A 17,559-nucleotide genomic window follows, 5' to 3' on the forward strand; every position below is an offset into this window, starting at 1 on the left:
GTTTTACACGTGTTTTACATATTCTTTAATATCCCTCTTCTGATTGGTTCCTTTCAACAATGTAGTCTCCAGTTTCTTTGGTGACTCTTCGTGGCTCTTAGAAGAACACGACCCTAAACATCCAGGTGAATCCGACAGCAACAGCTGACTGTGATCAGGTTTAATCACAATCAGTGAACTTGATGGCCGGTGTGTGTTTTTACCTCTGAAGGTAACTGTTATTCTGAAGACAGATAAAAGCCACATATTGAAAGAGTGAACAGACTTTGACACTCAGGGTCTCAGGGAGTGTATTTTATTCCAAATATTCCCAATTTAAATGATGTGTTTCTCTGAATTTTAGTTTGTTAAAACATCAAATTAAGAAAGGAAAAAGTCTGATATTTCTGTTGTTCTTATTTCAAAAGGGTGTGTAGACTGAGTATGGATTGATCACTACCACATGGGGGAGACAGTGAACTGCTGAGCAATACTCTGTGTGTGTGTGTGTGTGTGTGTGTGTGTGTGTGTGTGTGTATGCGCACGTATGTAAGTGTGAGTGTGAGTGTGCATGTGCGTCTAAGTGTAAGTGTGTGTGTGTGTGTGTGTGTGTGTGAGTAAGTGTAAGTGTGCATATGTGTGAGTGAGTGAAAGTGTGTGCATGTGTGTCTGTGCATGTGTGTGTAAGTGTGAGTGTGTAAGTGTGTGTGTGTGTGTGTGTGTGTGTGTGTGTGTGTGTGTAAGTGTGTGTGTAAGTGTGAGTGTGTATGTGCATGTGTGTAAGTGTGAGTGTGTGTGTTTGAGTAAACATGTATGTGAGTGAGAGTGTGTGTGTGTGTGTGTGTGTGTGAGTAAGAGAGTAAAATGTGTGTAAATGAGAGTGAATGTGACTGTGTGTGAGAGTGACTGGTGTGTGTAAGTGTGAGTGTGTGTGTGCGTGTGTGTGTGAGTGTGAGTGTGAGTCTGAGTGTGAGTTTGTGTGTACATATGTGTGTGTAATTGAGAGCAAGTGTGAGAGTGTGTGTGTGTGTGTGTAAGTGAGTAAGTGTGAAAGTGTGTGAATATGTGTGTGTTGTGTGTGTGTGTGTGTGTGTGTGTGTGTGAGAAAGAAAGTGTGTGTGTTTTATGTGTGTGAAATGTGTGTGTAAATGTGAGTGAGTGTGTGTGTGTGTGTGTTTTATGTGTGTGAAATGTGTGTGTAAATGTGAGAGTGAGTGTGTGTGTGTGTGTGTGTGTGTGTGTGTGTGAGGTAGAAAGTAAATGTAAGAGTGAGTGTGAGTGACTGTGTGTGTGAGAGTAAGTGTGTGTGTAAGTAAATATGTGTGTGTGTGTGTGTGTGTGTGTGTGTGTGGTGTGTGTAAGTAAATGTGAGTGAGTGTGTGTGTGTGTGTGTGTAGAGAGTAGAGAGTAAATGTAAGAGTGAGTGTAGTGACTGTGTGTGTGTGAGAGAGTTAATGTGAGTGAGTGTGTGTGTGTGTGTGAGTAAATATGAGAGTGCGTGTGTGTGTGTGTGTGTGTGTGGTGTGTGTGTGTGTGTGTGTGTGTGTGTGTGTGTGTGTGTGTGAGTAAATGTGAGAGAGTGAGTGTGTGTGTGTGTGTGTGTGTGTGTGTGAGTAAATGTGTGTGTGAGTAAATGAGGAGAGTGTGTGTGTGTAAATGTGATGGTGTGTGTGTGTGTGTGTGTGTGAGTAAATGTGAGGAGTGTGTGTGTGTGTGTGTGTGTGTGTGTGTGTGTGTGTGTGTGTGAGTAAATGTGAGGAGTGTGTGTGTGTGTGTGTGTGTGTGTGTGTGTGTGTGAGTAAATGTGAGGAGAGTGTGTGTGTGTGTGTGTGTGTGTGTGTGTGTGTGTGTGTGTGTGTGTGAGTAAATGTGAGGAGAGTGTGTGTGTGTGTGTGTGTGTGAGTAAATGTGAGGAGAGTGTGTGTGTGTGTGTGTGTGTGTGTGAGTAAATGAGGAGAGTGTGTGTGTGTGTGTGTGTGTGTGTGTGTGTGTGTGTGTGTGTGTGAGTAAATGTGAGGAGAGTGTGTGTGTGTGTGTGTGTGTGTGAGTAAATGTGAGGAGAGAGTGTGTGTGTGTGTGTGTGTGTGTGTGTGTGTGAGTAAATGTGAGGAGAGAGTGTGTGTGTGTGTGTGTGTGTGTGTGTGTGAGTAAATGTGAGGAGAGTGTGTGTGTGTGTGTGTGTGTGTGTGTGTGTGTGTGTGAGTAAATGAGGAGAGTGTGTGTGTGTGTGTGTGTGTGTGTGTGTGTGTGTGTGAGTAAATGTGAGAGAGTGTGTGTGTGTGTGTGTGTGTGTGAGTAAATGTGAGGAGTGTGTGTGTGTGTGTGTGTGTGTGTGTGTGTGTGTGTGTGAGTAAATGAGGAGAGAGTGTGTGTGTGTGTGTGTGTGTGTGTGAGTAAATGAGGAGAGTGAGTGTGTGTGTGTGTGTGTGTGTGTGTGTGTGTGTGTGTGTGTGAGTAAATGTGAGGAGAGAGTGTGTGTGTGTGTGTGTGTGTGTGTGTGTGTGTGTGAGTAAATGTGAGTAAATGTGAGGAGTGTGTGTGTGTGTGTGTGTGTGTGTGTGTGTGTGAGTAAATGTGAGGAGAGTGAGTGTGTGTGTGTGTGTGTGTGTGTGTGTGTGTGTGTGAGTAAATGTGAGGAGAGTGAGTGTGTGTGTGTGTGTGTGTGTGTGTGTGTGTGTGTGTGTGTGTGAGTAAATGTGAGTAAATGTGTGTGTGAGTGCACATGTTTACCTTAAAGATTCCCACCCAGTCTTTGGGGTGAGGAGTGATGAAGGGTGTGAGTGTGTAGTGACACTCCAGCGCAGCCTGAGGCAGGAAGCTCTTCCCCACATTCTGGAAGATCACATGAGCGAAGTTGGACGTCTCCATGACTGAAGTTCCTTCTTCACCTGAAGATACTGCTGTGTCACTGCCTGATGACATCATCGACTTCCACACCTCAGGGTCTACCTACAGATAAAACAAAACATGATCACACCAGACACTTGGGATGTGTCCTACACATATCAAACCTGACCAAAAGTATGTGCACCCGCAAGTGTTTCTTCTTCAAATGGTTCCAACAGATTCAGGAGAACACACAGAACATCTCTGATCACTGTAATGTTAGAACTTCTATCAGATACCAAACCATGCTTCAGCATGACCATGTGACATGTGAAGGTTGGAGTGGAAGAACTCGAGTTTCTTACACAGAGCCCTGATCTCCTCAACCCCTTGAAACACCTTTAAGAAGAACTGAAACTGGAAACTCCTCGGCTCCTCCACCTCAGTATCTGATCTCACTAATAAGAGAGGAGTGGAGCTCATTACAACAGTACACATAGGGGAGGAGAATACATCTGGACAAGATGTTCACAAAGACATACAAGTGTGATGGTTAGGATGCACAAACTTTTAATCACATCAGATAGTTACAGTGATTCTGCTCATGAATACTGCTGATGAGGAACATCTGATGTATCTCCACCACCAGTTTATCAGGAACATGTAGGAACATAGTATAGTCATCGAACCCCAAACATCAGAAGGAGAGGAAACTGGGCAGAGGAACTGCCTCTGAGATGGTGTGGGATTGTGTGAGATGTAGGATGATGAGATGATGATGTGAAAAGAAATTATATAATGTGAGATGATGTGAGACAATGCAAAAAGTTGTGAGATGCTGTGAAATTCGATAATATGAGACAATGTGAGATAATACATGATGTGAGGTGATGTGAGATAATAGGAGATGATGTATGATGAAGTAAGTTGATGTGAGTTGTTGTATGATGGAGTGAGATGGTGTGGGATAATGTGAGATGAAGTAAAATGGTGTGAGATAATGTAAGATGATGTATGATGAAATGAGATAATCTAAGATGAAGTGAAATCAAGTAAGAAGATGCGAGATGATGTGAGATGATGTGAGTTGTTGTATGGTGGCGTGAGATAATGTGAGATGATGTAAGATGGTGTGAAATAATGTGAGATGATGTATGATAAAGTGAGATGATGTATGATACAGTGAGTTGATGTATGATGAAGTGAGATGGTGTGAGTTGATGTATGATGATGTGAGACAATGTGAGATGAAGTGAGAAGATGGGAGATGATGCGAGATGAAGTGAGATGATGTAAGTTGTATGATGGAGTGAGATGATGTATGATAATGCGAGACAATGTGAGATGAAGTGAGAAGATGAGGTGAAGTGAGTTGATTGATGATGAAGTGAGATAATTCGAGATGAAGTGAAAAGATGCGAGATGAAGTGAGATGATGTGAGTTGTTGTATGATGGAGTGAAATGATGTATGATGACGTGAGTTGATGTATGACAGAAGGAGATAATGTATGATAATGTGAGATGAAGTGAGAAGATGCGAAATGATGCAAGATGAAGAGATGATGTGAGTTGTTGTATGATGGAGTGAGATGATGTATGATGATGTGAGACAATGTGAGATAAAGTGAGAAGATGAGGTGAAGTGAGATGATGTGAGTTAATGGATGATGAAGTGAAATGATGTATGATGATGTAAGATAATGGTGCAGCTCCAGTGTATCTATGTTGACAGTAAGGCCTCAGAGCTGCTGAAGAAGATGAGGAAGACACCACCCTAACCCAGATGAACGGTGAGCACGTGACCCAGTCGTGCAGTGTACACTAACGCAGTGTGTGTCTGTCTGTGTGTGTGTGTGTGTGTGTGTGTGTGTGTGTGAAAGTCTCGTGCGCTGTGTCATCCTCCCCCCGTATGACGAAGCTAATAAGATAGCTAGCGTTAGCCGCAGCGCGTGTTGCAAAGCAGCAGCACGCGCGTCTCGGTTACCTCTGCTTCATGTTCTTCATGTTGTTCTCAGGACGGCGGCTGAAGGAGCTCACGGGGTTCCTGTGAACATGACAAGAGCTTGACAGCTTCACCGCTCCATCAGCACCGCGCTGCGGGACTCTCCGTGACGTCACGACGCGCTGGCGCATGCGGGCTCGGGATTACAGCGAGACACTGTGTGCCTAGTGCGCATGCGCCAGCTGTGTTCTCCTCTCACACGCACACACACACATACACACACACACACTGTATACCAGTGTAACCCAGGAACCTTCTGGAGGACGTCTTCATCATCATCAATAACACACACAACATTCAACATCATAATATCATGTTATGATGATTTACGTGTCTCTGTCCTCCATCCTGCTTCTCCAATGTTTCTCCACACATCAGTCTCTCATGCATCTCAGTGTAAAAGATCTCAGCTTCTGTCCTTCCTGTATTTCTCCTGTCCAACAGCAAACCACTGAAATTGCTCCAAACCCCGTTTACACAAAGCTGAAGCCATGCAGCACATGCATCTCCATCCAAGAGTTGATGAGTGAAAACAGGACCAGCTTCAGGACCACCTCAGGGCACATTGAGTACATTGTGGTACACTCCATGTTTACTTCTCCTCCTGTGGTGTTCCAGTGCCTGGTGATATGCTTGTTAGATTAACCATTGCTTACATAGATGACATCCTCATACCTCTACAGGAGGTTTATTTGGAGTTGATGGTCCATCGTGGCCCCCTTAGGAGATCATTGAGCAAGTTTTCTAGCAGCTTAAAGAAGCATTTATTACAGCTCCCATCCTGAAACACCCAGAGAAGTCCAATCTCAGGGCTTTGGAGAAAAGCCAAGCTTTAGCCAGTGGTCTTCTCCTGCAGGACGTTGCTCCTCACAGAACATAATCATGACACCAGCATCAGGGAGCCCCTGGAAATGTTTATTATTAATAAAGACATGATTTGGTGTCACTCAGATTCCACCTGGAAACCACAGGAACCTGGAGAACATCATGACTGCAAAAAAGAGTGGAGCTTCTTATAACAGCAATTGGGGAATAAATGTGGAATTATCTCATAGTCAGGTGTCCACAAAGTGGACTGTGTTATTTAAAGCTTAACAAAACCCATTTTTCATATCATCATACACCATCTCACATAGTCTCATATCATCTCACAACATCTCACACCATCTCACATAGTCTCATATCATCTCATATTATCTTACATAATTTTATATTATCTCACATCATATATTATCTCACATCATCTCATATTATCTCACATCATCCTATATTATCTCACATTATCTCATACCATCTCACAACATCTCACATATTCTAATCATTTCATATAATCTTACACCTTACATCATTTCATATCATCTCAGAACATCTAATTTCTCATCATTTTAGATTATAATACACAGTCTCATATCTCATATCATGTCTTTTCATTTCAGAACATCTCACATCATCTCATTCATCTCACAACATCTCGCGTCATTTCATACCACCATACACCATCTCACATCATCTCATATCATCTTACACCATGTCACAACTTCTCACATCATCTTAGTTACTAACACAACAACATGTAAGCATGGTGTACAAACACAAACAAACACACACACACACACACACACACACACACACACACACACACACACACACACATACACACATATAATCATTACACACACAATCACTACACACCTTCACTATTCCATCATTGCTGTATGGACAAATCATCCAGCAGCCTGACACAAGAGCACAAGAGCTGTCCAGAAGGTGGCAGTCCATCCACCCTGATCCACCCTAATCCACCCACACACACACACACACACACACACACACACACACACACACACACACACACACACACTTCTGGGAATATGTTTCACTAGATGTTTGTGGACTCATTCAGCTACAAGGATGTTAGTAAAGTCAGGTACTGATGTGAAGGTGCAGTCAGCATTCTCATTCCAGATGTTCAGTAGTGTTGGATCTCTATAGCAGAAGATCTTCCACATCTTTCAACCCAATAGAAAACAGAACTTCATTGAGCTGGCTTTGTGCACTTTGTGTCATGCTGGAACAGGTTTAAGTCTCCTAGTTCATGTGAACGATAGGATTTCATGCTAAAGACGTCCTATACAAGTGTGTGGGACAATGCGTGGAAGAAGAACGCGTGGAAGAAGAACATGTGGGTGGGACGGTCGGGTGTTCGAATACTTTTGGGCCACGCATTGTATATATGTATATAAATAGATATTCGGCTGCATTGAGTGTTATTTCATGACCTGTGTCTGACATAAGGAGCTGACCACGTGTGTGTGTGTGTGTGTGTGTGTGTGTGTGTGTGTATTCTCTTTTCGACCCGAGTGGTCTTTGATGGTTTTATGTCCTGGTGTGTTCTCGGTGTGCGTCAGTAAGGTTTGGCACGGCCCTGAGTGCAGCTCTAACACTCGCCTCGTAAACACAGCTCCACACTCGCTCTCCCTGCTGTCACTCTTTGCAGCCCAGAGTCGTAATAAAACCCTCACACACAACCCTCGCCGTCTTCTGTCGCTGATTTGGACCCACAACAAACTCTACTGACGTCACACACACTCACACACACACACTCAGTGCGAGACATGGGCTTATGTGGCCATCACCACGTCGAGAAACTACAGCTAGTTAATGATAATTACACACATTCCCTTTTTAAACTCGTTTTTTTGTAGCCAAACTGTTTTCTTTCTCACACATACTCTCACACACACACACTCTCACACACACACTGTCACACACACACTCACACACACTGATGGGAAATTTCAAGCCTTTGGTGTATCTCCGGGTCCAGTGTGTAAGTGGATTAGAGAGTTTCTGAAAACTATGGATGATCTAAACAGGTGAACGTTCTCCTTCATGAAGCTTCACAAACTCGATTCACGAGGTCGTCACCTGGAATGGGTTTTAGGTCACAGGTGTGTCTTATCTAGAAGACAGTTCTTTCCATCCTAATGTGCTTTAGAACATCAGTTGTCTTGTGCAGACAGTCCATAGCAGTCCCTGTTAGTCCCTGTTAGTGCTACTACAACTACTGTACAAATCCATATTATGGCAAGAAACACTGACGGAATAAGAAAAGATCCATCATTACTTTAGGAATTTAAAGCAATCTGAAACATCTCAAGAACTTTAAAGGTGCAGTCTGCAAAACCATCCAACGCTCTGATGAAACAGGCTCTACCGAGGACCATCCCAGGAAAGGAAGACCAAGAGCTACCTCTGCTGCAGAGAATACATTTATTAAAATGACCAGCCTCAGGAATCACTAATCTGACATATTTTAGGATTGACTGTTCAGATGAGACTGTGTGAGTCAGACCTTCAAAAGAAACCATTACTTCAGAAAAGCATTAAGCAGAAGAGACTTGATTGGGTCAAGAAACATGTACATTAGATCTGTGGAAACTGTCCTGTGTTCTGAATTGGAGATTTCTCTGTCTTTGTTAGGTGAACAAACCCAACAGGCTTTCTTCTTCTTCTTCTTCTTCTTCTTCTTTCGGCTTCTCCCATTAGGGGTCGCCACAGCGGATCATCTGTCTCCAAACTACTTTGTCCTCTAAATCTTCCTCTTTCAACCCAACTACCTGCATGTCTTCCCTCACCACATCCATAAACCTCCTCCATGGTCTTCCTCTTTTCCTCCTTCCTGGTGGCTCCATCCTCAGCATTCTCCTACTGATATACCCCATGTCCCTCCTCTGCACATGTCCAAACCATCTTAATCAAACCCTCCCTCACCTTGTCTTCAAAGCGACCTACATGCACTGACCCTCTAATAAACTAATTTATAATTCTGTCCATCGTCGTTACTCCCAATGAAAATCTCAGCATCTTCAGCTCTGCTACCTCCAGCTCCACCTCCTGTCTTTTACTCAATGCCACTGTCTCTAAACCATACAACATCTCAGCTCTCACCACAGTCCTATAAACTTTCCATTTCACTCTCACAGATACTCTTCTATCACAAATCACTCCTGCTATCACTCTTCTCCACCCACTCCACCCTGCCTGCACTCTTTTCTTCACTTCTCTAACACACTCTCCATTACTTTGCATTGTTGACCCCAGGTACCTGAACTCCTTCACCTTCTCCACCTCTTCTCCCTGCAACCACACCACTCCACTGCCTCCCTCTTATTCACACACATTTACTGTCCTCATACATGTCCTGCACCACCCTCACATACTTCTCTGACACACCTGACTTCTTCATACAATACCACAACTCCTCTCTCCACCCTGTCATACGCTTTCTCTAAATCCACCAACACACAAAGCAACTCCTTCTGACCTTCTCTATACTTCTCCATCAAAATTCTCAAACCAAATATTGCGTCCGTAGTGCTCTTCCTCGGCATGAAACCATACTGTTGCTCACAGATGGTCACCTCTTCTCTCAGCCTGGCTTCTACTACTGTTTCCCATAACTTCATGGTGTGACTGATCAACTTAATTCCCCTGTAGTTACTGCAGGTCTGCACATCTCCCTTATTCTTAAAGCTCGGTACCAGCAAACTCCTTCTTCATTCCTCAGGCATCCTTTCATCTTCCAGAATCTTGTTGAACAACATGGTTAAAAACGTCACTGCCATCTCTCCTAAACATCTCCACGCTTTTACCAGTATGTCATCTGGTCCAATCGACTTTCCACTCTTCATCCTTAATAATCATATCCACTTCCTGCTTCATCATCTCCACACCATCTAACCTTCTCTCTCTCTCTCATTTTCATCATTCATCAGCTGCTCCCTCCATCTCCTTAACACATTCTCCTCACTAGTCAACACATTTCCATCTCCATCCTTTATTGCTCTAACTTGCAGCACATCCTTCTCAGCTCGGTCCCTCTGCCTGGCCAATCGCTACAAATCCTTTTCTCCTTCCTCAGTGTCCAACCTCTCCTACAGCTCCTCATATGCCTTTTCCTTGGCTTTTGCCACATCCCTCTTTACCTGCTGCTGCATCTCCTTGTACTCCTGTCTACTTTTCTTATCACTCTGTCGATCCCAATTCATTCCACCATCTCCCTTTTCACTTCTGCAGTAGTTGCCTAATCATCCAGCACCTCTTCACCACCACCGAGCTCCTGTCTGACCTCTTCCCTGAACCTCACACTACAGTTCTCCTTCAGTTGCCAACATTTTATTCTTCTTTCAATCCTCACTTTCCTCTTCTTCTTCTTCACCTCCAAAACCATCCTACAGACCACCATCCGATGCTGTCTAGCTACACTGTCCCCTGCCAACACCTTACAGTCTCCAATCTCCTTCAGGTTGCATCTCCTACATAGCACATAGTCCACCTGTGTGCACCTTCCTCCACTCTTATACGTCACCCTATGATCCTCCTTCTTCTTAAAATACGTGTTCACCACTGCCATTTCCATCCTTTGAGCAACATCTACCACCATCTGCCCTTCCACATTCCTCTCCTTAAGGCCACACCTAACATCACCTCCGCATAAGCACTGATGACATTTATTATCACCCCTTCAACTTCCAGCTTCACGATCATCACCCTATCAGAAACTCTCTTCACCTCCACTACACTCTTATTGTACTCTTCCTTCAGAATCACCCCTACACCATTTCTCTTTCCATCCACACCATGATAAAACAGTTTAAACACCTCCAATGTTCCTGCTCTTACTCCCTTTCCACTTGGTCTCCTAAACACACAGCATATCTACCTTTCTTCTCTCCATCATATCAGCTATCTCTCTCCCTTTACCAACCTCCACTCTCCTACACGTCTCCTTTCCCTGCTGTCTCTGTAGACGTCTTCCTCCTCTCCTTCTCCTCCTTCAGCCTACAGTAGCCCAATTTCCACCGGTACAATGTTGGCTAACGATACCTGTGATGGTCGTTGGGCCTCGACCAATCAGCTATGAATTTCTTTTTCTTGATCTGAATATTTAATTTGTTTTATGCTGGATGTTCTTCATAACACAACCCTCCCTATTTATTTGGGCTTGGGACTGGCACTAAAAGTGACCTGACTTGTGTAACTTTAATGGCTGGGTTATTTTTAATTAAAACACAAGACTCATTTATGTAGAAACTCTTGTCTTTGACTTTGAGGTGACTGGAAAAGAAAGTTTTTGAGTTTGGTTACTCTCCTGTTACCTTCCCAGAGAGTTTACCTCAGACTTGTTCAGCTGGGATCGACACCTGCATTTTTTGTGCTACGCATATAATGAAACTGAATACATCAATGAAATGGTGGTAGGTTTGAAGGGACTATAAAATACTGACACTTTTGCAAGTGCTAAATATCCTGAAGAGCGATGATCGACAGTGGATCATCAGGTTTGAGGAATGGAACAGTGATGCAGTTAGTGCGCTCTAAATGTTGTGGTTATTCTGTGTCTGAGTGTCTCACACAGGAGGAGTGGGAAAAGGAAGAGAAGGAGGAGGTGGAGGAGGTGGAGGAGGAGGAGGAAAAAAAGCAGTCAGCCTGACAGCATTGTGAATGATGGAGAAATTAGCATAACAAGCTGTTCAGTGAGAAGACCAAGGGGCAGGGAGGTGGAAATATCTGGGAGGGATGGGGTGGGGCTTGGGGTAGGGGCTGAACTTCTCCTCATCTCCAGATGGAAACTGACCCTTAGCAGCTGTTTAACTATGAGAGAGAGAGAGAGTGTGTGTGTGTGTGTGTGTGTGTGTGTGTGTGTGTGTGTGATGGTACATGCATTAGCTGGTCATGTGGGTAAGGAAGGTTGTGTGTAATGTGGCACTGGGAATAAAATCATTGTGAATTGTCATTTGGTTTTGTGAAAAGTCTGAATAGAGATGCAGGAGAAAGGTGCAGGGGCGGGGGGGGGCAGGAGAGGAGCAGGAGCAGGGTGCAGTAGAGAGGGGCAGAAGCAGGTTGCAGGAGAGAGGGGCAGGAGCAGGGTGCATGAGAGAGGGGCAGGAGCAGGGTGCAGGAGAGAGGGGCAGGAGCAGGGTGCAGGAGAGCAGAGAAGGAGAGAGGGGCAGAAGCAGGGTGCAGGAGAGAGGGGCAGGAGCAGGGTGCAGGAGAGGGGCAAGGCAGGGTGCAGGAAAGCAGGGAAGGAGAGTGGGGCAGGGTGCAGGAGAGAGGGGCAAGGGCAGGGTGCAGGAGAGCAGGGACGGAGAGAGGGGCAGCAGCAGAGTGCAGGAGAGAGGGGCAAGGGCAGGGTGACTTCTCATGTTAGGAGCTACTGATTTCATTCAGAGACCTTCTGCTGGTTCATTATCACTCTGTGTGTGTTTGTGTGTGTGTTTATACAGAATACAATTATTTCCTTGTTTAGATGTAATTTGAGGCAGCTTTTACAAATAAAATTCTTTTCAAATGTAGTTGTAATCAGACAAAAATGAACTAGGTTTCATGCTCTGCCAGCATGTGATTGTTTCCTCCACAGTCACACAACTGGGGTAAAGGTGGAGTGAAAGTGTGAACAACAAATCCTGAGGGGGTTACTGATAGACAATTTTAGCGCAAATCAGTAAGGATAAGCAGAGAGAGGGGCAAGACAGGAGGGGGCAGGAAAACAGGGCAGAGAAGTGGTGCAGGAGAGCAGGGTAGAAGAGTAGGGTGGGCAAGAGGCAGGATTGTGGGGCAAGAAAGTGGTGCAGGAGACCAGGCAAAAAGAGGGGTTCAAGAAATGGAGCAGAAAGTGGGACAGGAAAGGGGAGCAGGAGCATGGGGCAGGAGAGTCGGGGCAGGAGTGCAGGGCAGAGGCGGGTGCACTCACTCTTTATGCTCTTTTTTTTTTAGCATTTTCTAATGATTACCTTCAGCATTATTGGCTGATTAGTAAACATTTAAATCCCTTTACACTGCAGATACACACACTTCTATATTTATTTATGTCCTTATGAACAAACACTGTGTGTGTGTGTGTGTGTGTGTGTGTGTGTGTGTGTTTAAGTGTGTGTGTTAAATAATGGACTCTCTAAAGATCCATCTGAGTGTTTGTGTTGTAATTATGTTGTGAGAAAGCGAACCCCCCACACACACACCCCCCTGGACATGTGTGTGTGTCGGCAGCTTGACAGGGAGGATTTGGATGTAGAACATGGCACGCTTTAACGTGATTGGCCATGCATGCGTCTGACAGGACGGCGTCTAATTGAAGATGATAAAGTGTAAAGTTAAATACCCCATCGAGCTGTCACTTGTACCCCAGGGGGCATGTAGACTGATGGGGGGTGTGGCCTCTGGGGTCCAGCTGTTGTATGGCGATCGCTGAGGAGAAAGGACAAGTGGACAATAGAGGTTAGTCCTCAGGGAGCTGTGTGATAAATGGACGTCACGATTTCTCTTTTAACAAGCAAATGCTGAAATTCCATCCATCCTGTAGCAGAGTTTACTATCACCATATGCACACACGCACATAAACACACACACACACACACACACACACACACACACACACACACACACACACACACAGAATATCTGGTCTTTGCATGTTATTCTGTTAAACTAATAAAGAGAAGTTAAATTTTTTGTTTCCCCTCCCAGAGAAATTAAGTGAAACATTTTATAAAAGATAAGACTGTGGGGGCGTGGTCAAGCACAGGATTGTGAATAGAAGGTGGAGCTGTTAATGTGAACAGTTAAGCAAGTGGAAGACGAAATGAAGTTAAACACGAAACACTCTTTTCCAATATTTTAAGCAATATCAGTGTATTGTTTTTGTTTTCTACAATTTTAGAGTGAAAAAGGGAAAGCAGCACCCTGCAAAAGAATGGGAACCCCAGGAGACTTGAGCTTTCAGATCACTTTGAACCAAGGTATCAGACTTTAATTAACCTATCAGGGTCATGGCTTGTTCACAGGCATCGTTAGGAAAGGCCAGGTGATAAAAATGTTAAAGATTTATAAATACCCAAACTAGTCTAACCGTGTCCCAACAATCAGTAGCCATGGGTTCCTCTAAGCAGTTGCCTAGCACTTTAAAAATGAAAATGATTGATGCCCACAAAGAAGGAGAAGGATATAAGAAGATAGCAAAGTGTTTCCATGTACCGATTTCCTCAGTTCCGAATGTAATTAAGAAATGGCAGTTAACAGGAAAAGTGGAGGTCAAGATAAGGTCTAGAAAACCAAGAAAAATATCAGCAAGAACTGCTTGTTGGATTGCTAGAAAACAAGTCAGAATCCCCGTTTGACTGCAAAACACCTTCAGGAACATATCGCAGACTCTGGAGTTAACTGTTTAGCGGCACCTGCACAAATATGGCTTTCATGGAAGAATCATCAGAAGAAAACCTCTATTGCGTCCTAACCACAAAATTAAGCATCTGAATTTTGCAAAAGAACATTTACAAGCCTGATGGATTTAGGAGAAAAAGTCCTGTGAACCGATGAGGTTAAAATAGACCTCTTTGGCCGCAATGAGCAAAGATATGTTTGGAGAACAAAGGGCACAGAATTTCATAAAAAGAACACCAGTCCAACTGTCCAATGGGGGTGGACCAATCATCCACAGTGGACTACCTCAAGAGGCACAAACTAAAGGTTTTGCCATGACCCTTACAGTCTCCTCACCTAAACATCATTGAAAATCTGGCAAAAGATCTCAAAAGAGCAGTGAGTGCAAGACAGCCCAGGAATCTTGCAGAACTGGAAGACTGTTTAGATATTTGCTAAAGGGGGTGCTACTTGGTACTAATTATACATTTTTAAAACCAATAATAAAACACTGAAAAGTCAAATTCACATTAAAAGAACTTAAAAATACGTTTTGAAAGCACAGAAAGTGACTGTAAACTGGAGCATTGTATAAAAGCATGAAAGACAGTTTCTCTCTGTGAACAGAACAGACAGTCCTGTAGAACATCAGGGTTTAAAAGACAAATAAAATAATTTACAGTGATAATACAGTGTAAAATCCTCTATTGGAAGTTGGAAACCTTTATGGTTAATGATGGTTTGTACTGTTCAGTGGCTTTATTTTGGTTTAATATCATTGTTAAGACCAAGAACATTTCTCCATTGGGTGTCTACCCTCCCACTCAGTTTTCAATCAGGTCAGGAGCGATGTCCAGCTGGGGAAAGAGTTCCTCCTCTGCAGAACTGATCTCGCCAATTTTGTAGTCTTTCAGCCAAACACCCTCCTTTGCAGCCAGGTCCTTCCCTTGTGACAGTTCTGCTCCTGAAGTGTGACGATCTTTGAGAAAACATTGTGGGTGTGGTCACACCAGAGATGTCCAGACAACTCTCATAGACCAGGGGCTTCTCCAGCAGCCAGTGTAGTCTTCCGCAACTTTTTTTTCTTCTTTTTGAAAAAAGTCCATTTAAAAAAAAAAAAAGGTGATCCAGAGACATCCGTTTGTGTACATTAAAAACAAAGTTTTGTCCAGCCACAGTCCTTCCACTATGTACAAAAGTCTCATGTTCTTAATTCCAGGTTCGTGGGCCCAGTTTGGAGTCTCTGGATAAACTGGAGGCGAAAGGCTGCAGTTCTGTTGGAGAGATGAACCAGTACTTGCCCCCTTTTACCCTTGGGAAGATGGAGGACACTGCAGAATGCAGTAAAGACCATCCCAGAAGAAGTCCACGAGCAGGGCCTGGATGTTCGCTAGCAGCAGGTTTAGCGGCAGATTTATGCATACCATTTGTGCCATAGGGACGACGATGCTGTTAATGATGTTGTTAATGACCAGCATTCACCCCCTGTAGGACATCTTTGGAAACAGTTACTTCCACCTGCTCAGTTTGCCCTAGATATGATCTACAGTGCCTTCCAATTTTTTATTTGAAAAGTCATTATTCCACAGGTAGACACCCAAGTATTTAAAACCACCACTTTTCCACACTAAGCCTCCTGGGAGTGTCGGCTCCCCAGCTCCCCACTCCTCAACTAAAACTGCTTTTTTCCCCAGTTTACTTTCAGTGATGATAAAAACTCAAAGTCTTTTAAAACATCAATTAAAACATTTATGTCAGTCTGGCATCTTACCTTTACAGCCAGGTCATGCATTGGTGTGTGGAATATTAAAACCAGAAATTTTCTCAGATTTATTATTATTATTAAAATGTTTCTCAGAGGGTTAATTGCTAGAGTGTACAACATTCCTGACAGTATACAGCCCTGCCTGATCCCTCTGTACACTCTATAAGGGGCACATAAACCAACATTAACCTTCAGTACACTCTCAATTTCACTGCACAACACCTTGATCATGGCTATAAAACCAGGGTTGAACCCAAGGTTTTCCAGCACCTTCCAAAAGTATTTATGCTCAACCCAGTCAAAAGAATTTTCCTGGTTAAGGAAAATCAGATCGGTTTTTATGTCCAATAGCCTGGAGATGTCCAAAATGTCACAAATGAAGTATACGTTAACAAATTTTGACCTGCCAGGCACACAGTACGTCTGGTCATGGTGAATGATCTGCTCCATCACCTTCCATCACCTTCATCAGTCACGCTAATACTTTTGACAGCAGCTTGCACTCAGTGCACAGTAGTGACACCGGGTGCCAGTTCTTCAGCTGGGTCAGGTCTCCCTTTTTGGCAGCAGGGTCAAGACTGTTCTCGTCCAGCTCATTGGTAGCTGATCTCCTTTCACACTGTCCTTTAGGACATCCAGCACCTCCTGCCCTATTATTCCCCAGAATGCCTTGGAAAAACACAGGGGGAGACCACAGGGAGACCATCTATACCTGGTGCCCACCCATTCTCCATGGCTTTGAGAGCTTCATGAAGCTCAGCCAGTGTCAGCTCCCTGTCCATCTGTCTGGCCACTGACTCTGTGAGCTTAGGCAAGCCTTTGAGGAAGCTCTCCTCCACTACCTGTGCCCCGACCTCTCTCTGCTATACAGCTTCGAAGCTGACTGTCTGCTGGGGAACTTCAGTAGGCTCTGACAAGAGATCCCCCTAATTATGTTCCCACTTTTACTTTTGACAGCTTTAATATGCCCTTGATTTCCTGTGGCCTCCAAACGCTGGAGTTCCACTATCTCTATCTACAGAGCTTTTAGAGATCTAGCAAAGTCTCTTGCGACATTGAGAGTGTACTATTGACAAAATACTTTGATTCGTGCTTTTGTCACATCCCACCACTGCTGTATGGATTTAAAAGCTGCCTTCTCCAGTTTAAAACAATTCCATGAAAAAATAATAGACTTTCTAAAATTAGCATCTTCTAAGAGTGCAGTATTAAAATGCCAGTAGCTGCTCTTAGGTTTTACATTCTTTTTACTTATGGTATACTGAACCATGCAGTGGTCTGAGATGCCTACTGGAAACATAAGACACTTTGTAAAAAAAGGTGTGTGTGTGGGTTTCCTGCAGCATAGCAACTTCAATGTGCGTCTAATTAATAAGTTAATTTAGCTTTGCTCTCTTTCTATACTCTTTTGCTCCATTTATGTTACGGCTCACAACCTGGATCCCGTTTATTCAAATGAAATATAAGTACAACAAACAAATGCTAAAAAAAATCTCAAAGTAAGACACACCACACACTCTATCAGTCTTCATGATCAGAAAATATCTCAACATTTGTGATCATCACAGATACAACACCAGTTTCTCCATGCCAGAGCCTTTAAACACTCCAGGAGGTCCAATGTCAAAACTCCACATGACGTGGGATCCAATTGGTGCTGGAACGTCTCTAGATGGTTCGGGATGTTTGCAGGCATCTACTTCTTTAAAAGTCCACAATCTTCATGAGGTGGAACGTGACTGTAGCTGAAGCAACCTCAGGATGCTTCGGGATGGGGAGAGAAAG

General features: G+C 43.8%; 1 protein-coding gene across 2 annotated transcripts in view; it reads right to left on the bottom strand.

Moving 5' to 3' along the window:
• The window catches only part of tax1bp1a (Tax1 (human T-cell leukemia virus type I) binding protein 1a), a 33,622-nt gene extending 28,583 nt beyond the window's left edge, over positions 1–5,039 (bottom strand). For both annotated transcript variants that reach the window (XR_006923811.1, XM_046835284.1), the window contains exons 1-2: positions 4,791–5,039; positions 2,710–2,928 (exon numbers count right to left, since the gene is read on the bottom strand). Coding sequence is in view for 1 of the 2 variants with exons in the window: in XM_046835284.1 (XP_046691240.1) it covers positions 2,710–2,904 (195 nt within the window). In the remaining variant the exon portion in view is untranslated. The remainder of the gene's footprint in view (positions 1–2,709; positions 2,929–4,790) is intronic.
• Between the last annotated feature and the right edge of the window lie 12,520 nt (positions 5,040–17,559).

The sequence above is a fragment of the Silurus meridionalis genome, chromosome 22, assembly GCF_014805685.1.
Source record: "Silurus meridionalis isolate SWU-2019-XX chromosome 22, ASM1480568v1, whole genome shotgun sequence".
In the NCBI taxonomy this organism is placed as follows: domain Eukaryota; kingdom Metazoa; phylum Chordata; class Actinopteri; order Siluriformes; family Siluridae; genus Silurus; species Silurus meridionalis.